At 36.8% G+C, this 22,524-nt stretch overlaps 4 protein-coding genes across 4 annotated transcripts; 2 read left to right on the forward strand and 2 right to left on the reverse strand.

The window, feature by feature from the left end:
* The first annotated feature begins 1,246 nt into the window (after nt 1-1,246).
* LOC133740818 (probable pectin methylesterase CGR2) lies at nt 1,247-4,720 on the forward strand. The gene is made up of 7 exons (XM_062168760.1): nt 1,247-1,406; nt 2,165-2,308; nt 2,538-2,577; nt 2,705-2,743; nt 3,326-3,700; nt 4,036-4,091; nt 4,250-4,720. The coding sequence occupies exons 2-7, from the start codon at nt 2,186-2,188 to the stop codon at nt 4,400-4,402; spliced, it is 786 nt and encodes a 261-aa protein (XP_062024744.1). The 5' UTR covers nt 1,247-1,406; nt 2,165-2,185; the 3' UTR covers nt 4,403-4,720.
* Nucleotides 4,721-7,820: 3,100 nt separating this feature from the next.
* On the forward strand, nt 7,821-8,924 carry LOC133737023 (protein SRC2 homolog). The gene has a single exon (XM_062164652.1). It carries the CDS (start codon nt 7,933-7,935, stop codon nt 8,755-8,757), a length of 825 nt encoding a protein of 274 aa, XP_062020636.1. The 5' UTR covers nt 7,821-7,932; the 3' UTR covers nt 8,758-8,924.
* A 512-nt stretch (nt 8,925-9,436) lies between these two features.
* Nucleotides 9,437-10,482, reverse strand: LOC133737024 (myosin-6-like). The gene is made up of 4 exons (XM_062164653.1): nt 10,411-10,482; nt 10,227-10,298; nt 10,063-10,133; nt 9,437-9,979 (listed from the first exon to the last, which is right to left on the reverse strand). The coding sequence occupies exons 2-4, from the start codon at nt 10,245-10,247 to the stop codon at nt 9,835-9,837; spliced, it is 237 nt and encodes a 78-aa protein (XP_062020637.1). The 5' UTR covers nt 10,248-10,298; nt 10,411-10,482; the 3' UTR covers nt 9,437-9,834.
* Nucleotides 10,483-12,958: 2,476 nt separating this feature from the next.
* Nucleotides 12,959-15,750, reverse strand: LOC133737022 (branched-chain-amino-acid aminotransferase 6-like). The gene is made up of 9 exons (XM_062164651.1): nt 15,453-15,750; nt 15,120-15,300; nt 14,665-14,841; nt 14,397-14,546; nt 14,024-14,119; nt 13,797-13,913; nt 13,622-13,720; nt 13,364-13,476; nt 12,959-13,238 (listed from the first exon to the last, which is right to left on the reverse strand). Exons 1-9 carry the CDS (start codon nt 15,500-15,502, stop codon nt 13,124-13,126), a joined length of 1,098 nt encoding a protein of 365 aa, XP_062020635.1. The 5' UTR covers nt 15,503-15,750; the 3' UTR covers nt 12,959-13,123.
* Nucleotides 15,751-22,524: the final 6,774 nt, after the last annotated feature.

The raw sequence follows: 22,524 nt of genomic DNA on the forward strand, positions 1-22,524 counted from the left end.
TACCGACTCCTGTAATAGTCATGATCCAAAAATGATGGGTCCTGGACCATACATTGATCCAACTGCCCAAGAAAGTCTACCTCTTAGGTCAGGCCTACCCTCAACAATAAGTGATAAATGAGGGTGGCAAGGCACTCTCCCTACAAGCCCACAAAAATGAGCCAAACAACTCAAATTTGAGCCCATGCACAAAGGCCTAAGCCTAAACCCGAGTAAATTGGGTAGAAGCCCTAGCCTGCCTCTGCCAGACCATCGCCGCCACCGCCAAGCTTTCTAGTGGCCAGCCTTTCCAATACCCCATCAACACCGAATCTATAAGAGATTTTGTTACCTCCCTCTACATGTCGGAATCGCTCTACTGCCCGCCAACCGTACGCCTTCTCCTACTTGGAATCAACCTTCACCTCCAACGTTGTTTCTCGCCTTGATGCTGCTTCAAATGTCAATCAGCAAAACAAAACACCTTGGGCCAATTCCAAATCGCTTTGTCGAAGCCTGCAAACCTTAGAGATTCGGCCTCAACCTCGATCTGCCTCCTGCGTTGTAGAAATGTTGATCACCAACCTCCAATCTACGCCATGGCACCCAGTGTTATTCACGATTATCTACGAAGCCTCATCGGATCGAAGAAAAAAAAAACAGACAGCAAACAGAAGGCACATCTGCCGCAACACTTTGCTCGAAACCCTAGGGCTCTACTTTAACATATAATTGGTTGTTGATACTTGATATCCCCGAAATTCTCCACTTGCTTGCTACTTAGAAGACTAATTTTATTTTCCTTCATTTGAGTGATCTTCTTTATAATCTAATTAAAAAAGAAAGTTAACCAATGTGGGCTGGTTCAACTGGTATTATTGTGCTTATTGTTGATCCCCAATCCAAGTTCGATTTCCGTTGCCAGCAATTTTGTGTTAGGTTGTGCGATTTGTAAATCTTCTACATAAATCCGTACTCGAGGGTTGTGGAGACAAGTGTGTGTCCCACTTCAATCCTTCAGAATTGAGGTCGTAGATTTGCCCTGGCGTAGAAGTGTATGATACGCTTTCTCCCTCCAAACTACTTCAGACCAGAAAGTTGAGACTTGAGAGTATGTAGTACCTTTTTTTGTTTTTTGGTCTCAAAGAATATGTAGTGACTTAAGAGTATGTCAATCACAACTTGGTGAAAAAAATTATAAAAAAAAAAAATGAAAACACCAATTTGGAATTTGGCCGGAGTCCATTAAATTATTCACTGTAGTTGTAGATGTAGATGTGGATGTTACCTAAAGGTGCAGATGCCCCAAACTACGACTCTCTCTAACATTCTAACACTCTGTAAGCTCCAAAGAGTAAGACCAGCACAGATCTGAATCGCGCCCCCTAGATCTCATAATCCAGCTCTTCCCGCTTCATTTCCTTAAGGTTACTCTCTGCTTCTTCTTATACTACTACTCTTTGCTTTCCTTTATCGCTCTCTACGTCCACGCTTTCAATGCAAAAGAGTCAACTTTTGTTCACCACGTAGTTTCTCACTGCTTAATCGATCTGAAATCGTTATCATTTTCTGTAAGCAATTGGCTTTTCATGCATGTATATTGGTTTCTTAGTGATTTTTTTGGCTGCCTGATATATGGGGCTGGTATTATTTGCACAAATTTTGAGCTATTTGGCATGGATGGTTCGATTGCTTAATCAAGTTCGATTCTTTAATATGGTATTTGAAATGCTGAACTGAAAGGGGTTATGGGTCTTACTCATTTGAATTAGAAAGCTGGCAGTGTGTAACTGTGTATGTGCTTGAGTTGATGTTAGGAAAGATTGAATATTTTGAGAGATGTATGATATTAGAGACGTAGGTATATTTGAGGTATTGGGGACTATTTGATGTAAAGTTTGAAATTTGAACTATTCTGACTTTAATTTTGATACCCAGCTGACATCTTTCACATGTTTTCTGATATCTGGAAATAGTGCGTTGGCTTTTGTAGCATTTTAGATATTTTCTACATTTCAAATGTGGGAACCTCTGTGGCTGAATCTTTGATGGTTGATCCCGATGTAATTGGATCTATATGGAAAAAATTTGAGTTTAGTGAGTGGTGAACTGGGAGGGAAATGTTTCATGCTAGGCACTTGGAAATACTGTGAAGTTCTGTTTTAACTCATTTTGGTTTTTGCAGACCCACTGCTATTATATAAACATGTCCAGGAGGCCAGTAAATCCTTCTAGGCGCATTGGTGATGGTGGAAGCATCCCCCTTGTGGGTGCGGTGCAGGCCAAAGCACGCTCATCACCTTTACTGTCTGTAGTGCTTGTGCTTGTGGTACTTTCCCTTACCATCTATTGCTATTCATCCCCACCGTCAAAATTAAATAGTCATATCTCTGTATCATTATTCCTTATCCTTATAGCTAGTCTTGCTTATAGCATAGACAATAGATAATCCCAGATTAACCAAAAATAGAAAACAGTCCTATCATAATTGAGCACAAATAGATGACCAAAATGTCTTTCCATCTTTTTCAATCCTGATTATTATTCTGTAATTTCAGGGTACAATTCTTCTTGTCTGCTATGCTTTTAGCGGGTCAGGTTTGTAATTCACTTGACAACTCTGTTACTAGTACATAGGGTTAAAGTAATTTATATTTCCTTTTGCTTCTATTGAAAAAAAAAACTAACAGCTCAAGTTCACAATGATTACTTCTCTGCATGATAGGTGGAGCGAGCAGTAAACAGGCTGTGATTAAACTTGAAGGTAATATTCACGTTCCATTCGTTTTCTAGTCTCCATGCCTCTAAATCATTTTGGTTATTAGGTGCAGTTTGCAAGTGCATATTGCATCAAAGAGAGAGCCTCCAGTGGATTGCATCATACTTTAAATAAACTTTCTGCTGACATTTGTAGAAATCCTAACCTTGTCTTCACACGTTACTATGCCTGGCAGTGTGATTTTAACATGAAATGTCAGAATTCCTTTATTGTGTATGTCAAGTTTCTCAGAATTCAGAAGACCTCTCCCAATTCTTATATCTTTATATGTTTATAATGATGTATATCAGATTTTGTGGTGGAAGATAGTATAGTTTAGATTTTGTGATGAATTTGTATACAGTATGGTCCTAGAGGCACAAGGTTTGTTGAATTAATCCTGAAGCAGCTAAGACTCACTCAGTTCATGTGTTCAGTTGTTTTAGAATTTAGACCATGCAAATCCTAGGCTTTCACAACTCTTTGCCATGAGAGATGATTAGTTCTCCGACTTGTTTGTGATGAACTGTTAGCATACAGGTTTTCTTCAGTCAGAGTATCTATTTACAGTATGAAATGTAAATGCAGGTGGTGTTTCTTGTACATATGAAGTTCAGAGAGCAATACCTATACTGAAGAAGGCATATGGTGATAGTATGCATAAGGTATTGCATGTAGGCCCTGAAACGTGTTCAGTGGTATCTAAATTATTAAAAGAGGAGGATACTGAAGCCTGGGGTGTGGAACCATATGACTTGGAAGATGTTGATTCAAATTGCAAGAGTCTTGTGAGCAAAGGCATTGTGCGTGCTGCTGATATAAAGTTTCCTCTGCCATACCGGGCAAAATCATTTTCTCTGGTAATAGTATCAGATGCATTGGATTACTTGTCTCCAAAGTACCTCAACAGAACTCTTCCAGAGTTAGCAAGGGTATCTGCTGATGGCGTTATTATATTCTCTGGTAAAATTTTCTTATTCAGCTTGTATGTTTTCACTTACATTTTGACGTACCCAAAAGTGACATCTTTAATTAAACAACAACTATCAGTCTGCACTAGCTGATTCCATTTGACAGACAGAAACCAAAGTCGATTAATCTGTACCTGTGAAAATTGTTCCAATTTATACTCTTACTCTCTTCCTAAATCTGCTTTACCATGAGCTCACTAATTGAAGGCCCTCTGATGAATGGCTGAAATATGATTTGAGAAAACCTTCTATTGATAGCTAATTGACCCTGATGCTTGTGCTAATAAAGCATAAAATTTAATGATCTCTTTCCATTTCCATTTGTAGGTTATCCAGGTCAACAAAGAGCTAAAGTTGCAGAGCTATCCAAATTTGGCCGTCCAGTAAGTAACTAATTTTTTTATAATATAACAAACTTCATTCCTATGGAAACGCTATATTTCGATTAGTAGTTTTCATTGGCTTGCCTTTGTTCTATGTTTGTGGAAACTTTTAAATTCCTATATAGATGTGAAAATTTAATTTTGACGATGACAATTAGGCCAAATTGCGAAGCTCGTCCTGGTGGATAAGATATTTTGTTCAAACAAGCTTAGAAGAGAATGAAGCAGCCTTGAAGAAGTTTGAACAGGCTTCATTAAAGAGATCTTATAAGCCAGAATGTCAAGTTTTCCACCTAAAGTCATACCATTGAGAATCACAGCACTGTATTTTTCACTGTATCAGCCTGTAGGTGAAAATGAATACGCTCAAGTCTTCAGCGCACAAAGGGTAACTTTATATTTTTGTGATACGGAGCCTCACTGCGTGCTCCTTTATGTGACGAGATCTTCTATAGATGTGTATTGAAGAATGATTTCCCATGAATTGGGTGTCATCATCACTTTGTATTCTTTTATATGATGTATTTTGCCCAACATTGCTGCTTCTTCTTGTTGCAATGATAGATTTGTTAGAATCTTCAGATATACTTCTGTTGATTATATTTAGAAGACAAAGTTATATCGTTTTAGTGACCAATCTAATTATATCTTTCGATGCATTTCCTAAATGGATGTCAATCTTCTGCCTCTTACATAATTGGGTAGAATTAACTTTACCATATGCAATTCATCCACACACTGACACATATGAACCACCCACTGTTGTTTTTCTTCTTCTCCACATCATTTCTTAATAGAAAAAAGTCGATTCACAGCTAGGAACATGAAAAAGACTGCTGTGACAAATGAAGCCATAACAACCCCACTATGTGCCGGCAAAGGTCATTTGAACCATCACCATCATCGATGGATCTTCAACAGCAAGTTTACTCTACTGTACATATGCATACATGACGTACGAGCAATTACGTTTATCATTGAAGACTTGACTCCTTAAACGAAAACTCATTTTACTACGTCGAGGACATCATTTACGGCTTCTTGTCATACTAGTCTTGGTGCTATCGCCTGAGATCGAATCGTATCATGACTCGGTTCAGATCTTATAGCTACATAACAAATCCAATGACTAAACAATCACATATTATCCGTTATTGTTATTGAAACTCTATCAACTGGTGTAGTAATTTATCATGTGTTGTATCAGATAGTGTCTAAAGCTCAGATCAATACCTTCCTCCAATACTCCGAACAAAGAATCAAAGAATTATTAAATACGTTTCAGAGAAACTAAGCTAGAGCTAAGACCAAGACTAGGAAAAACTACGGTTGCTACGCGTTTCGGACGCGAAATGATGAGCTATTCTATTTGTGCCCCACTCCTCCCGGGCCCTGCACTGTCGTATTGTTATTATAGTTAGTTTAGCCTTCTACCCTCGTACTAGTTACTACTGGAAATTGATTATATTAAAGACATCGTCCTCCATCTTATACATGTTGGCGATACCTAACTTGCACGTTCCATCACGATGATGAATCAATTCTTCATGTCTTTCTTTAACAATCACCTGATTTGAACCTTCATCTTATTTTTGGAAACAGAAAAAATTATTCCAATTTTTTTTTTTTTATCTTTGTATTCGTATGGTCGATAAGTAGTGGCGGAGTCAGAACTTTATCTTAATTTATCTTTAGAAGTTGAAAGAAAAAATTTGTCGGAACTCAAAAGACCATAACAAAACATAAATAAAAGAAATAGTATTTTAAAATAAAATTACTTTCTAATTTGTTTAAAATCAATTTTCCATTATGGTTTAGGGGTGCTAATGTTCAAAAGAAATGAAAAAAATAGTGTTCTCATATGTTGCACCTGCAAGTAGACCTGTAAATGGACCGAGTTTAGAGTGGATCGATCTAAATTTGAATTTATTTCGTAACAACAAAATTCAACCCTACCCGATCTGTTAACCCGGTGGATCATTAATAGCTCAATCTAAATCCGTATTTGGCGGATTAACAGATACCCGGTCCATTAATCCGATCCATTTATTATAATAAATATTCTTAATTTTGAATTATAATATTAAATTTTTCATTATGACACTTCATAAAACTTCAATAAAACATTTAAACAAAATGAAGAGTATCACTGAATCTTGAATTAAATAACCAAAATATTTCTTAGGACAGTACAGTAAGCGAACTATATATTGTATTTATAAAATAAATAATGTTGAATAATTATAAAAACGGACTGAATCATTAACGGATCAGATCAATCTAAATATGTTTGATCCGTTAAACAAACGGATTAATGAATTGAGACCATTATCGAATAAACATATCAAATTTTCAATTTAAACTCATCTAATAACAATGGATCCGGATCAAAATCCTGATAAGTCTACTTGCAAACAGGAATCCAAAGGTGGTTCTAGTTAGATCTCCAAATTTGATATTTGGACCTTCAACTTTTTTCAATTATTAATAGACTTTGTCAAGTTATATGAAAAGACAAATAAGGACAAAGAGAGAAAAATGGAAAAATTAATAAATAAATACTCTTCTTACCTCCTCCAACCAAATATAACATTCAATTAAATTATTTTTTTTCTACGAAATTTCCTTATATTGCCTATATAGTTTTATAATTTACCTAAAACAATTAAGTAAAAATAATAATTTCTATACATGGCCCATCATTTAATACAAAAGTAAATTCAAAACAATCTGATTTGATTTTTTTTTTAAAACTAAATTAATTGAATATTATGATATAATTATTACTCGATCTTCCAACCCAAAACCCTTGAAATCTTTCTTTTAGCAAATTCAAAGGGATTCCAACAACATATCAAGATCGATAACTAACCCTTTGATTAATTTTGGTGGAGGAGAGACCTACTTATAAGAGAACAATATCATGTGATTTTGATTCATTATTCTTCTCGTGGTTGAAGATAGAGATAAAAAGTAGAGTAACAAATTATTGTATCTCATATTCAAGGGTGTTTTTGTAAAAATAAGGAGGTCTACTTAGCCTTTCAAGTATTCTAAAAAGTAAATTAGAGATACATTTCCAAATAACAAATTTGGAGGTCCAACTAGAACCATCCTGGAAATAACAAATTTGGAGGTCCAACTAGAACCATCCGAATCTAATAGGTGACAATTAAAAAAGCAATAATGTCATTGTCTACTGTGTTGAGATTGCAACATGAATCATGCTGAAAATAAAGTCAATATATATAATTCGCTACCAACATAATTTTTTTTCAATCTGACGTGAGGCACGGAACCCAACTGATCCCAACGTCCCTCTGCCTCTAGTGAACAAGCTTGATCGTTTACTATAAACCTATACTTGGATGTCGTAGCCAAAATTAGGAATCGGTAGAGTACTCGTGTAAGGCACTTTGCGTATCAGTAATCTTCCTCAATGACATCAAAGTTTTGAATTCATGTAGTTGTTGCTTAAATCTATCGAAAAACATAGACAAAGACTCTTAACCAAGACTCATCACAAACAGCCAGAGACTAAAAAAATATAGTCTTTGTATATATAGAAACTAAGCACAGAAGGGTGGTTGGCTACTTGGCTACCCCAGGCTGCGCCTCCCCCATGTGCTACTGGCAATGGCGTCGAGAAAAAGAGAAACACACCGCGTACGAATATTCTTTAACAAAAGCATTTAACCAAGGATAAGAGACAAACTAGAGCATCATACCCCCCCACTCCACAACTTGGCTACTTGCCCTATAAATAGTCTCATATTCCTAGGCCTTTCTCGACTCCATCACCTCATTTATATCTTCTAAATCTCTCTTACTCGATCAGAAAATGGCTTCCGGCTACGAAGTAGAGGTCACAATTTCTTCCGCCAAAGACCTCAAAAACGTGAATTGGCGCCACGGAGAGCTGAAGCCCTACGCTGTTGTTTGGGTGGATCCAAACAATAAATGCTCCACCCACGTGGACGAATACGGCGACGACTCACCCACGTGGGATGAGACGCTCTCGATCCCGTTACGGGGTCCCGTCGAGGACTCGACCCTTTTCGTGGACATCATCCACGTCAAGGGGGGTGAGGACGTCAAGCCGTTGATCGGATCCGCAAAACTCCCGCTTAGGGAGGTCCTCGATGACGTGGGGCTTGAGGCACCGTCCGTTCACAAGTTGAAGCTCAAGCGCCCCTCGGGTAGGCCCCACGGGAAGTTGGAAGTCAAAGTCACAGTTCGCCCGCCCCGTTACCAAGCACCTGACCCGTATCACGCCCCCGCGCCCTACGGGTACGGGATCCCACCGCCGCAGTCGAGAGACTACGGCGCACCGCAGCAGTATAATTACCAATACGCCCCTCCTGCCCAACCCCAATATTACCAAAGCAGCAGCGTCCCACAAGCAGGGTACGGTTACAATCAGCCATCTTACGATCAGAGTCAGTATGGGAGTGGCGGGTCGTACGGGTACGGGTCGTCGGAGAAGCCGAAGGAGAAGAGCAAGTTTGGGGTCGGGACCGGATTGGCTGTGGGAGCCGTAGCCGGAGTGTTGGGCGGACTTGCGATTGCTGAAGGAGTGGATTACGTGGAGGACAAGATTGCTGATGATGCAGCGGAGAAAGTGGAGGAGGATCTTGGCTATGATGATTTTGGCGATGATGACTGAAATTGTTATTCATCATATGGTTCTGAGTTGTGCTCTACCTCTATTTGTATTGGTTATGTTTTTGCTACTACTTCGGCTTCTGTTTTTTACTTTTCCTGCCGGTGATATTGTGATATTGGAATGACGGACATGCAATAACAGCTTGCAATTATAATGGTTTTAGAGAATCTGCTTCTCTGTGCTCAAAGGATATGTTTTGATTTGAAAAGTGACCAGACTCCCAAAAAAAATGGTATATTTCATTATTTTGATACTTGCATCCAACTTCGATCAGAATATTGTCAAATGTGACCTTTTTTGTAGTGGTAATATGTCCAAATTAGCGGATTACTCATTCAAATATTATAGTCTCCACTTGCACTCTTTTACTAAAATTAAACGAAAAATATATCGTGCTTTAAAATATGCATGCATGGCACTCAATTTTGTATATTAAAAAGAAAATTTACAGAATAATAAGATCTTCTTCCCACTCCATCCAAGTACCTAATTCCTTTTATCAGCCCCAAATGCCCAACCCCGCTTCTCTCTGAATCGAAGATGGGTCATACACATGCAGGTTGCAAGTCCCAGCCTCGAGCCAGGATCACGATGAGATGGCGAGGACGACAATATGGTCTATGACATTTACAAATGGTCATGGAGAGCAGAAGCAGAGTTTTTGCTCACTACTAAAAAAAATTGCTTTTGCGACGCCTATTTTGCGACGGCAAATTGAGCTTTTGCGACGGCAAAAACTTTTCGCGACGGCAAATTGAGCTTTTTGCGACGGAAAAACAGGCGTTGCAATAGGTGGCGTCACAAAATCCAATTGCTACGGCAATTTTCCGTTGCAAATACTTTTTTGCGACGGTTTTCTCTTGCCGTCGCAAATTTATTGTTTTGCGACGGCCCATTTGCTACGGTGACTTCCGTCGCAATGTGTATTTCAGGATAATCCATGTGGAGGTATTTGCGACGGCAATCATGCCGTCGCAAAAACGAAATTTTTTTATAAAAAAAAAAATGGTGCTAATTGCACCATATTTTCATTTTTAGAACATGCAAAAATGAAGACTATTATACATGCATCTGAAGTTAAATTACAATATCAAATCCATTATAACTAAACCATTGCGGAATAACTCCCCAAATTTCACAAGGACACAACCTCAACACATACTCCCCAGATTTCACATACTCCCCATTGCTAGATGTACAACATTCACAACGCAGAAGGAGACTGTAAAAGTGAAGCAGGATCAGTATAGTTGAACATTATTTCAGCAGAAGTGATACAATTGCCAAGAAGAAAGAAGTAATTACCTATTAAAGAGTTGCACATTAATATATAAGAAAGTCTGAGTGTAGATCTTCTTGACAAGAATAAGAGGCACCTGGAACCCCCAAACCACAATCAATTTTATGCTTCAAGATGAAGAAAATAATGAGACCAATTAAATACACAGAGTGGCAAAGCAACAGAAAACCTGAGTGTATATTGAACTCATCTTGTATAGATAGCCAGTTGATGAAACTGAAGTTGCAAAGCAACAGAAAACCTGAACACAGCAAAGAACGTATCTAAATATACACATAATAGGATGCAGAGGAGGAGAGGAGGGGGTGGTTTGATACAAATTAAAACCCGAATCAACACAACTAATCCCTCACAGCAAAGACAACATGCAGGACAATCTTTCTCTCCAAACTTTCCACTACATGGCATATATCTTCCACAACATAGATACCTATATAATAAATAGAATCCACTAGCAAGCGCGCCCGCGCTTTGCTGCGGAAACCACTGTTATATGTATGAATCTATATTCCTACCTTAACAATGTATATATTCACCTTATCAATATTATGGTCCTATAATTGTTGTCATGGCATCTCCCTCCTGTTTTTGCTGATTCCCTTCCTGGAAATAAAACAACATATACCAATTGAGTCATCAAACAATGACCATAACACTGTTAAAAAAAAATTTGAAAAATGAAAAATCAAGTCATTAGACAATGTCCTGTACCTCAAGTTTATTACATGAAGGTTATGAATTTTGTGCAACTGTGGCCTCCACCACATAGTGTGATAAATCCAATTCTAAGATGAGTTGCTGAATATAAATACGATACAGAGTAAGTCTTCATTTAGTTAATTGAGTTTTCTATTACATATTTTATCTAGACATATAATTGCTAAATTGATAAAGAATTGGAATTAGTTGGTATTGGATTGAAAAACTGCTTACTCACTGAGCGAATGTTTGTTTATTTGAAAATCTTCAGATTAAAACTAAATTGAATACATAAACCACCGGACATGAAATTGAAGCACAGAAGAAGAAAAATTCTTCAACAAATGAAAGCAATTGCAGCATTCTATCATTGACCCATGATTAGATTCATATATAAATTAATGAAAGATATGAAATTATCGAAGATAAAAACTATACATTGAAGTAATAAGTACACAAAAAACAGCAAATGAAATCAAATGTGCAAAGAACTACAGAACGCCGAGAGAAATTGACCCTTGCTATCTTTGAATTTATCGAAACGCAATCATCTCAAATAACAGTTTGTTAACAGTTTGTATCTTATCTCAATATGTTATTCTTCCTCAGGTATGTGTTTTTTATTATAGTTTGGTTAATTTTGAAATAGATCTATTGTATTTGTGCTTGCTGTTATTGGGTATGACTTCTAGTGCTAGCAATTTTCTGTTTTAATTTGTTTAAGACTTAGAAGAATTACAATAATTGTTGCAGAACTTAATACACTTAACTCACCAAGCAATTCAGAGAATTTAACTAAGATTGACAATGCAGTTAGTTGCAGTCATAACTAACAAATGACAGAATACAGCAAGTAACTAAATGGAGGTAGAACAGGAATAGTGTAAAACAAAGAAATGCATAAGGAACTGCGAATGATTCATGAAAGAACAGTGTCTTTTCAAGGGAAATTATGAGTTAAGTACTCATGGAAAGTGGACTTAGGGGATTTCTTTACAATTTGATTAGAATAATAGTACAGGCATGACGGGGAAAAAGAGATTAGAATCATTTCATTGGGGAAGTTCTTCGTAGCTATGAAGTTGAGCATTTTTGTCCATTCATATATAGTATGCTATATCATCAAAATTTCATATACACAGAACCAAAATTTAGGGCAAATCCGGAAAAGCATAGAACCATTCACTCCAGGAACCCAGAACGCAAATAATACAGAGATTACAAAACACATACAATGAAAACCCGGAATCGATCATTTATAGAAGAGAGTCTATACCTTGACAATTTGATTGAGCAGAGCAACCCAGATTTTCGCTTCTTGAATATCCCTTTCTTTTATCTCCCAGATTTTCATTCTTCAACAAATGAAAGCAACTGCAGATGCTTAATCGACACCAGAATCGCATCGATTGCATCTACAACACAACCGAAAATTAGTCAAGACCTGATCGTTTCTGCTAATCGCAAAGTGGAGCTTCGATCTTTGCCGCCTCGCCGATCAAATCAGTCAGCGCCGCCTTAATGTTCATATGCACGTCTTCCCTATCAGTCCTCAATTCGCCTCTGAATCTCCGTAAGCCCTTCATGAATGCTATCCCTATTCTCAACAGTGCTGAATCTCTAATAGTAACCAAATCAAACCCTAGAAATTTAGAAATTGAGAGAATTGAAAATGGAGAAAGTAAAGGACCTGTTTGGGGAGCATTGAGGCGTGGGCCTTGCTGCCCATGATAGGGCTTTGTCGAAGGAGATGGACTCGATGAAGTGCTTGACGACGTCGGTGAAGTGCTCGAATGTGTCGGTGAAGCGCTTGACCGCATCGGTGACGCCCTCCTCGAAGCGGCCGCCCTAGACCTTGGGCTTGGTGGTGGCGCATTGGAGGTCGAGCTTGGGCATGGGTCTGTGAGAGGAGGGTGTGATCGACAGACAGAGGGAAGGGAGTGGTGGACTAGTGGTCAACTGAGGAAGAGAGGGGTGAGAGTGAGGTGGTTTAAAAAAAAAAGTTGGATATTTTTATTTTTGCGACGGTAAGACATAAATGCGTCGCAATTAATAACAAATCTAACTACGGTAAACATCTTCCGTTGCTAATAATAAAAGTTTTTTGCTACGGACAGTTTGCCGTGGCAATTAGTTACCAATTGCGACGGAAATGAATGCCGAAGTAAAAAACCGAAGCAATTGGAATTCTTTTTAGTAGTGGCTATAGGTGGATTTGAAATACAATCAGAAGTAGTTATTCCCCAAATCCTAAAATTCTACTGAATGAAAGTACTATATCTAAATTGGTGAAAAAGAAGACTAAACATTTGGGATCTGGTACGATATATTAATACAAGGATCTAGATTCTAGGAGGAGATTGAAGCTCAGTTGACCTCCAGGGTCCATCCCTTCTTGTCCTCGAGACGACCAGTTTGGATTCCTGTAAGTGTTTCATACAGTTTCTGAGATAGTGTTCCCTCCCCTGTTTTGTACTCCACCCTGCAATTGACATGTTAAAACAAAGTTAATGTCGATGTATATAATAGCTAGCTGATCACAAAACACACTTGCGATTTTTCACTACTTGGTACATCAAAATCAAATACTAGTGTTGTTGCAAGTACCTTTTAGTGTCATATGTTACTGCACCAATAGGGTTGACAGTTACAGAATTTCCAGTGCAGAAAGCTTCATCAGCTTCAAGCAACTCCTCCAGCGGAATTAGACGCTCCTCCATCTGATTCACAAATTATCGGGAGAATATATATGCTCCCTGAAAGTTAATTTCTTGAACAAAAAGTAATTAATGTCTGAATTGTACAGTTCAGATTCTTGTAGTTTATTGATTAGTTAATTAATCATAGAGGGGAAATGTTGTTCACCTGGTAACCTAAATCAAGGGCAATCTCCATTATGCTTTTACGAGTAACTCCGGGAAGAATAGTTCCATGCACTAATGCTGGAGTGGAAATAACATTATCCTACAATTATACTTTGTGTGAAAATTCACTCTAGTTAGAATATATTGGTTTAAGAGTTGCAGATAATTGGTAGTACCTTCACAATGAAAATGTTAGCAGCTGAAATCTCCTCAATGTTTTTACCAGTTACAGAATCTAGGTATAAAACATCAGAGAATCCTTTGGCTCTTGCTTGCTTTTGTGCCTGGTAAACCTATAAGGAAAAAACGTACAAGTAGAAAAAAGTAATATAATTCTCGATTACTCCCGATCAAGTACGTGTTAGAAAAACTTAGATATATTATATATCATATATGTGCTTACGGGTGCGTAATTGGTGATAGACTTTATCCCTCCAGTTCCACCGGGAGTAGCTCTACGGAGTTTATCCTCAACATACAAGTTCAGGGATGCCCTTCCCTATCACGTAAAAACATGCAACTGTTAGAAAATCCTAAGTTGTTAGTCGAGTTGACAATATTGTGTAACAAACTAAAACAGTCTCTTCGGAGCAGTTTGAAAGAGAAAGACACGAGCAGAGACAAGGGGTCAAATGTTATATAACTACAGAGGGAATGAATCAACATGCTTTAATAACTAGCTACTTTCATATGTATGTTTTGTTCACACTGTTAAGTTCGATCTAAAGGTCTAGCTAAATTAGCTAGCGGGTTTATTTGCCTAATTATGTACTTACCTTGTGGTAATTACCAACTGGAGAAGAATTACCAACCGGAGAAACATATATCAGGAGTGTGTACTCTGGTGCCGGCCCAAGATTAAGAACAGATCCGCTTCCCATGAGCAAAGGCCTAATGTATAGTGATCCTTTTCCTGGAGGTGGTACCTATATATGTATATATACCATAAACATGTTTATAGATCAAGATACAGGTTCATTTGATCAACATCCAAAAATGTTTCCTGGCAAGGATAACACACACACATCTAAGGATACATATTACCCAACGCTTGTTGGCGAGGACAGTTTGCTTCACAGCATCAACAAATTGCTCAACGGATGGAGATGGCATGCACATCCTCTCTGCACCCATCTTCATTCTTAGAGCATTCTCTTGGGGCCGAAACAGCATAATACGACCATCTTCTGTTCTGGTCGCCTTAAGACCTTCGAATAGTCCCTGCAGGCAAGTGTGTGTGTGTGTGCACAATTTTGAATGACCAAATGATTATGGATTTGGTTAATTTTTTGTAGGCACAGTTCTTGCATAGGAATATAAAGGATCAACAGTTAGAATCATTGAATTAGGCCATATACTAGTGTAAAATAATAAAAATTCTCAAATTCTTAAAATAAGGACGTCCTTTCTAGAACGGGCCATATATATAATATAACCGGTGTTGTTAAGGAATGATTCAACAATCTGTCAATCTGTAAGTTGAATGTTTGCTGACCTACCTGTCCATAATTCAAAATTCCAGCAGATGGACAAAGCTCAATATTTCCATACGGAATGAGATGTCCTTGCGAAAAGTTGTTTCCATCGGAGCAGTTCATGGTGTACATCGAATCAGTTGGAGTTATTCCAAATGCCAGTTCATCCCAGTTGACACCATTAGCATACTTTTCGCCATCATCACTGCAATTTAATTTTAGATAGAAATTACAAAGTAATATCTATTAATGATCGATAGTACTGGAGAAACAATATGAAGAAACGTGCATGACCGTGTAAAGTGTGGTAAAATTAACGTCATTTAGGGTTACACTTATTTATCTGACATTAAGTACCTGTGATTGATAGATTCCGAAGTTGTCGTTAAACCTGAAGAAGCTTCCATGGCTGCAAATTTGATTGTCTGCAGAGCCCAGAGAGAGAGAGAGAGAGAGAGAGAGAGTATGAATTAACCTGGGAATATCAAGCGGGGACTGCAACCAAAACTTGCCTGCTGTAATGATTACTTCTCCAAGTGGTATCTTATATCTGTAACAACACAGGGCGAAAACTCCTCCTATTGGTGGCTTTTGGAGGCAAAAGGCTATTAATGTCAACAGAACGAAGCAACGGTGAAGCTACCATTTTCAAGGTTGGGACGCACGCTGCCTTTGAAGCCGTCGGGTTAGGTTAGTAGCTAGTCATGTGAAAATCAATATAAGGGAATAATTAATTAGTTACACCTAATTGACAGAAAAATCAAAAACCAGTATGTCACTAAATTTTGCTCTAGTAGCTGGGTAAGTGACGATTTGAATGGGTTATACATGGGAGGCCGCTTGTTTTGACTTTTTAATGTGAAATCTAGAAACTTCTGCATTGGGTAAAAATTGGCTAGCTTTAAGAAATTTCTAAAATGCGTTCGAACCGACTTGAGTTGCCCGATTGGTTCGACACGTTGGTTTACTGACTTAGCGGTAAAATGTTGGCTCATATTCAGACCGATTCGATAGAAATGGTATTATAAGCTACCCATATGTGGAGGTAAAGATTTTTGACCATAGGCCTATACTTATAACTAGGCCATTTAAATGACCTAAATATAGAGAGCCCGACTAATCACGGGTACTGGAAGATACAACTTCTAGAGGAACTGACCTTACCGAGTGGAAATAGCCTCGAGCAGATAACCACCTCTTTGAAATGTGAGATGCAATTCTTAGGTTGAGCCTTGCGGTCTAAGTAAACTAGCGTTCTCATCCATAATTAATGAAAGTCCACAAATTAAGGCACTGAGGGACACGTGGCGTTGAGGAATTGGTACTTGGAGCTGGTCTATAAATTGACGGCTCAACGACCATGTAACAAAAAGTATTTCCAATTGTCTACTGCACTCGACTAAGAAAGATATTGATGACTTAGACATCAGAGAGTTTTTTGCAAGCACTATGTCAAAAAGGCCTTCAGACGACAGAACTGTTCTGTCGTCTGAACGAATAAAAATGTGTCGTCTAGTACGATGTCGTCTCTTGGGCGTATCGAACGACAGAAGAGTTCTGTCGTCTGAATTTTCAGACGACATAAAAAATGTCTCGTCTGATGAGTTTTGCATTTTGGGAACATTGTGATCTGTTTCTTTAAAAGCATTCAAACAACAGTTTTGTATTGTCTGATAAACAAAACAATGACAGTATTTTTTGAAATACTATTCTGTGAAGCATATTGCAAGACTTATTTGTGTGGTCTGAATGCCCTTAAATAAGAAATATGAAGACTCATATGTAGTGTCTTCTCTCATACAACAACACTTAAAGGTTGTGCTAATTTACTTTACACGACAATTATATGTGGTCGTAAAGTGTATCAGAGGACAATTAAGTGTCGTTCTATGGTTGATTTGTATGACATTTAAGTGTTGTGTGAAAGATTTTGCAATTATACATATGTGATGTTGGGAAATGGTTTAGACAATAGATTTCTGTTATGTCAATCTCATTACGACGATAATTTACTGTCGTTTGAGATTATTTAGACGACAAATTTTTGTGGTCTGAATATAACAAGGACCACTAATAGTAAGTGCTTTATATTGTCTGTAATCCCGTCCAATCACACTTATTTGTTGTTGTTATACACTTTATTATTGTTTTTGTGTTGTGTCTGTGCAGCTGCAACCACACATTTTGGTGTGCTTTTGTTGTAGCTTGCAGTTTGTGATGACATATTTTAGTAGTCCCCTGTACAATTGGTATGCATGCATTCTGGAAATTAAAATTGGCTATTCCTGAAACCATAAAATCCACATCCAAAATCATTCATTGCAATTTCCATTAATCCACCATTGTCTCATGTACATAGTTCTAATCATCAACATCAGAACCTAATCATCAACATCACAGTTCTAATCATCAACATCACAGTTCTAATAATCAACATCAGTTCTAAACGGCCCATATATTCTAAACGGCCCATCAGTTCTAATCATCAATTTGTTTGTTGGCATTTGTCTCTATCTTTCTGTACATCAGCTGAAAGAAGAACTTTGAGGATTGATGAGCCTCCAACCTCATTTTCATACAAAATACTATGCTTCACAAAAGAAATTTGCCACTACCTTCTTTGGATTACAGTTATAACTTCACAAAAGCAATAAAATCTCGCTAAAACTGTAATGCAAAGAACATAGCAATAAAAGTCCACAAATCAAAAGAAGATATCAAAGCTATAACCATAATCTAAATTTGGAAAAAAAATTCAGCAATAAAATTTGGCTACAATCTTCATAACAGTATCCCCTATTTTTAAAATCAAATCTATAAAATGTGAGTAGTATATATAATCCAATTAGAGAAAAGTCATAAGAAGAAGAAGAAGCACTACCTTCACTACGCTGCGTTACGAAAAGCAAGCAATCCAACAATAACCCAACCCTAAAAACTTCAACCAACACAACCTGCACATAAGGCAATCACAAAATAACATATTAAAAAATACCATCAATCCTTTGCGAGAAACTAAAGAACATGATACAAAAAACTGGAAGACCTGATTAAGACATGCAAGGAAAAAAAAAAAAAAGTAATCCAACAATCGAATAAATGAGGATTAAGACATGCAAGTTTTTTCCTTGTTTCGATGGATTAGAGCACTACAATGATATGTGAACCAATGCAAATGGTATCAAATACTATAGGTGATTTGTAACAAATCACGCTTAATTTTTTTTTTTCATGAGTAGGAATTGAGTCATACAAAGATGAAATCTCACCTATTTCTTTTTGTTAACAGACCTGCAGAAATCTCACCTATTTCTTTTTGCTAACAGACCTGCAATGCAATAAAAAGTACGAATAAGGATTTCATACAAAGAAGAATAAATGATGCAATTGACAAAAGAAAAATTAAGCATACAGCTTTTAAGAATAGAAATGCATCATATAATTCGTATCAAACACAAACTATACCTATGAAGATCATGAATATGCGAGAAAGGGTCTATGAATTCAGATGAAAGTATAAGGAAAACCAGTCTGAAGCAGAAACCACAGATAAGAAGGCAATCATATCAATGAAGCATAACAGTAATCAATATCTTCTCTTAGAATTCCCCCTTTCTTAATGTGCACATAATCTTAAAATAGAAATCAAATTTTAAAATAAAGGTTACTTAGGATTGGTAAACGCTATAGCCTGCATAGGCTAGGCTTAAATTATATCAAAGTTACACCAGCTAAAGCTTTTCTGATATCAAGAAAGATCAAAATGTTAACATCCCATCTCATAGCTGAAAGACCACATCAAATCAATTATCAGCATTCTCACAAAATATAAAAAAATAAATAAATAATTTTTGGCATAAGCTCAAGAACACTATTGTCTAGCACTCAACCGAATAACCCAACAGATAAACCTTAGAATGCAAAATATTGAAATAGATTCAGTACCCAACTACCCATTAAGTCATTAACCAATTCAAACTTAGAACTTACCTTAAGAGACTGAATATGATGTGTGATGCACTCTGAAAATAGAACACCAGAGAGATATTTATAAGCAGCCAGTTATGTTTACATGGAAATTTATACATAACTAACAAACGTGAACACAAGAAAGAAGTGTAAATAATTTCTTTGACATACCAAGATCAATAGAAACCCAAGCCACATGCGTTTAGGTGAAGGGAACGGAAGCATTAAGCGGCCAACACCATAGATGGCAGCTGCAAAGAAATGGAGAAACAAGTGTAGTATCCTTGAGCAGATGCCTCCAAGCCTCCAAGGGATAAGACAGTGTTGTATCCTTCCCATCTTTGTAAAGAGCATAACCAAACACTTTCTGGGCATCAATCTACTCATTTGCACAATCTGTGGTCAGGAATAGATATTGTTCAATGTTCATCAAAATTTAGGTACTAGTTTAGTAATAATCATTCAACTTCAGTAGAAGTATGAAGTTAAATTAAACAATTTCAAAATGCACACAATTCTAGATTAGGTGATTGCTTACCTTCAAGACCCAACTCAATCAAGAAAGGATTGGAATTTCTCTTCACTTTCCTTCTTTTAATCTTCTTCCCTGTAAGATCATAACCAATATGATTCTCATCCGGATACCATTGCAATGGAACATCACCAATTGCATTTTGAGTAGCAACCTGTTAATAACAGAAAAATGAGGGGAAATGTTCTCAAATGCATTAAGATAACTATACTATCATAAAAATATTAAGAAAGAAGAAGAAGAAAGCAGACCTCATCTTCAGATGAATCACTTCCTCCTGATTACCACGATCAATGGCCAAACCATCATTTCTGCCGGTGTTGAGCTTTCCCTGCCATGGTTAACACTTACAATTTTAACAGAGTCAAAACAAAGAACTTTCCTAATGCAAAATGGCACATTTTTTCTTCAAATCATGACAACTTTATAATGCTTGAACTTTAGACTATGTGGAGGTTCATAATAAGATTTGAAATCAATAGAGATCAAATGGCATAGAAAATAATCCATATCTTTACTTCTGTTAGCTTAAGAAAGAACAAAAATTAAGCAGTTCCTTGTATCTTTAGGTCTTGTCAAAAGAAAAAATTCACATTAGGCTTCAGGATTGATCATTATCTATTATCATACATATATTAATTAAAATTTAAATCTACAGAGTCAACTTGATCCGATAAAATTTGATATTTTGATACAGTGGCGGAACATAGTTGAGACCAGAGTGGGCCATGGCCCCCCCAAAAGTTTTTAATTTGTTAAAATGATGCTGACTTGGGAATGCATAATTGGCTAGTTTGTGTTTGTTAATCGGCAAATACTTAGGTGGGGGTTTCCCCACCAAGTGTCCCTACGGCAGGCCAATCAGGAGGAAGAATTTTTTTTGTCTTTTCCAAAAATACCCCTGCTCCTTAAATATACAATACCCAAAACACCTCCCTGCTGGGAGGTGATTGGTCTGCCGTAAGGACACGTGGTGCGGGTGCCCCACGCAAGTTTCTCTCTTGTTAATCACACAAACATAAATGTCGGCCCCCCGCCCCCCCCCCCCCCCCAATTACTCTCTCCTTCTATGGCTGGCTTGATAAACGTGCAAAAGGAAATACATAATTTACAAAACTTTTAATAGTATTACATTGATTGATTGTTCTATTTGTCAACTTAACATACGTATTCTATATTTCTATTAATGCTATTGTAAATATATTAATTTTATGTAATAAATCCTATCTTTTTTAATAGAAAATCTGAAAAAGAAGAATTTTCTTTTATTTTATGTAATTTGGAGAATAAATCATTAAAGATAGCTTATAGACATTTTTTTTCTAATTTTTTTTTTTCGGCCCCCTCAAAGACATCCTTCAAGTTCCGCCACTGTTTTGATAAATTACTACCTTTCTCAATAAACTTTAACCCCTTTTAAATCTAGCACTATAAATTAGAACTTCCCCTAATCTTCTTGAAGGCTGAAGTTCCCTCTTTAGTCCAATATTAAAGTTACAATTTTTATTTTTAAGTCAACTAAGGAACCTAATCAATTCAACCAAGTCATCTCCAGTTCTCAACAAAAACAAAAACTTATAAGCAATAAGCAATGTGCAGACGTACTGAATTTTGCTTGGTCAAGAAAACCCAAGTAAATAAACGAAAATAGAACCCATAAAATAGAGGAATATCTGATCCTATATTGTTTAGGACTTCACCAAAGAAGTGATATACATTTATAAAATTATAGTAAAAGAGTTTCAAGTCAATTGCATAAAGTAAGAGTCAGTATCAATTTCCAAAGTCCAAACAAACAAAACAGTGAAAAAGCTCCAACCCAGACCACCTTATCAACCTAAATTAAAATGGAAACAGGGAATACTAATGAAGTTGTAAAAATTGCAAGATTATATGCAGATTAGCATCACCTTAAAAACTGGAAACCTTAACTTCTGACGGAATTCCTATTTTACTATTTACATCAATGTCTTAAAGCTTTGTAGTAGTGCTAACCTTGACTCATACTTCTCCTAACTTCAATAGCTATATATGGTACTGAGCGGTTGTATATCCATTTCAAAATATACCTCAATATTTGACAGACTCCCCAAAGGCTAAAGGAATCATGAGCTCCCAACCATTAATAATCATGCTGCAAAAATTAAACCCAATTACTAAATATGGTAGAGGAAAGACTGCAGAAATTTTAGATAGACTTGTAGAAATTTTAGATAGACTTGTACTTAGAAATTAATCACATACCAAACTGATAAGCATCCACAACAATAGTTGCAACAAAAGCAAGTGAATAAGCATAGCCATTTGTGCCCATCAGCATCCATGAGAACATTTTCCAGCTTAAGGTCACTATGCACAATCCCGCACTTGTGAGGATGTGAAACAGCAGATACTATCTCAGCAGTATAAAACCTCATGTTGATTCTCACTACTCAACAAAAATCCGAAAGCTTGAAATCAAAAACACATAAACATACACAGCCACCACAAAATTACTTCACACTCTTTCAAAACTGTTCCAGGTCAAAATAGATTATAGTATAATTGGGTTTTAGAATACCTCTTTCGGTGGAGTGACCGGAGTGAATAACCCAGCAATTTCGAACTGATACAAGACATATAATCATGAATCTTACGAAGTTACAAACTGCAATTGAAGAAGAAATCAACATTAAATGGAAATCAAGTTATCATACCCATTTCTAACTACCCAATCAGTATCATTATTCATTACCTTAATTAAAATCAACATCAAGATCAAAACTCAAATGGAAATCGACATCAACATCAAGATCAAATCAATTAATCAGTAACATTATCTTTGTTAAAAACTTAAAATTACCATCAAGATCAAAATATCAAATGGAAATCGTCAAATCAAACCCATTTCAACTTTACCCATTCAAAATCTAATTTCCCATCATAATT

This window comes from Rosa rugosa, chromosome 3, assembly GCF_958449725.1.
Source record: "Rosa rugosa chromosome 3, drRosRugo1.1, whole genome shotgun sequence".
NCBI classification, from domain to species: domain Eukaryota; kingdom Viridiplantae; phylum Streptophyta; class Magnoliopsida; order Rosales; family Rosaceae; genus Rosa; species Rosa rugosa.

Coding starts and splice junctions, on each gene's coding strand:
- LOC133740818 (XM_062168760.1), top strand. CDS start 2,186: ATGTCCAGGAGGCCAGTAAATCCTTCTAGGCGCATTGGTGATGGTGGA. Junction 2,744..3,325: donor GGCTGTGATTAAACTTGAAG/GTAATATTCACG, acceptor ATGTAAATGCAG/GTGGTGTTTCTTGTACATAT. Junction 3,701..4,035: donor TGGCGTTATTATATTCTCTG/GTAAAATTTTCT, acceptor TTCCATTTGTAG/GTTATCCAGGTCAACAAAGA.
- LOC133737023 (XM_062164652.1), top strand. CDS start 7,933: ATGGCTTCCGGCTACGAAGTAGAGGTCACAATTTCTTCCGCCAAAGAC.
- LOC133737024 (XM_062164653.1), bottom strand. CDS start 10,247: ATGAGTTCAATATACACTCAG. Junction 10,134..10,226: donor TGAGTTCAATATACACTCAG/GTTTTCTGTTGC, acceptor TGGGGGTTCCAG/GTGCCTCTTATTCTTGTCAA. Junction 9,980..10,062: donor AATGTGCAACTCTTTAATAG/GTAATTACTTCT, acceptor TCACTTTTACAG/TCTCCTTCTGCGTTGTGAAT.
- LOC133737022 (XM_062164651.1), bottom strand. CDS start 15,502: ATGGAAGCTTCTTCAGGTTTAACGACAACTTCGGAATCTATCAATCAC. Junction 13,721..13,796: donor CTAACATTTTCATTGTGAAG/GTACTACCAATT, acceptor GTATAATTGTAG/GATAATGTTATTTCCACTCC. Junction 13,239..13,363: donor GTAACATATGACACTAAAAG/GTACTTGCAACA, acceptor TGTCAATTGCAG/GGTGGAGTACAAAACAGGGG.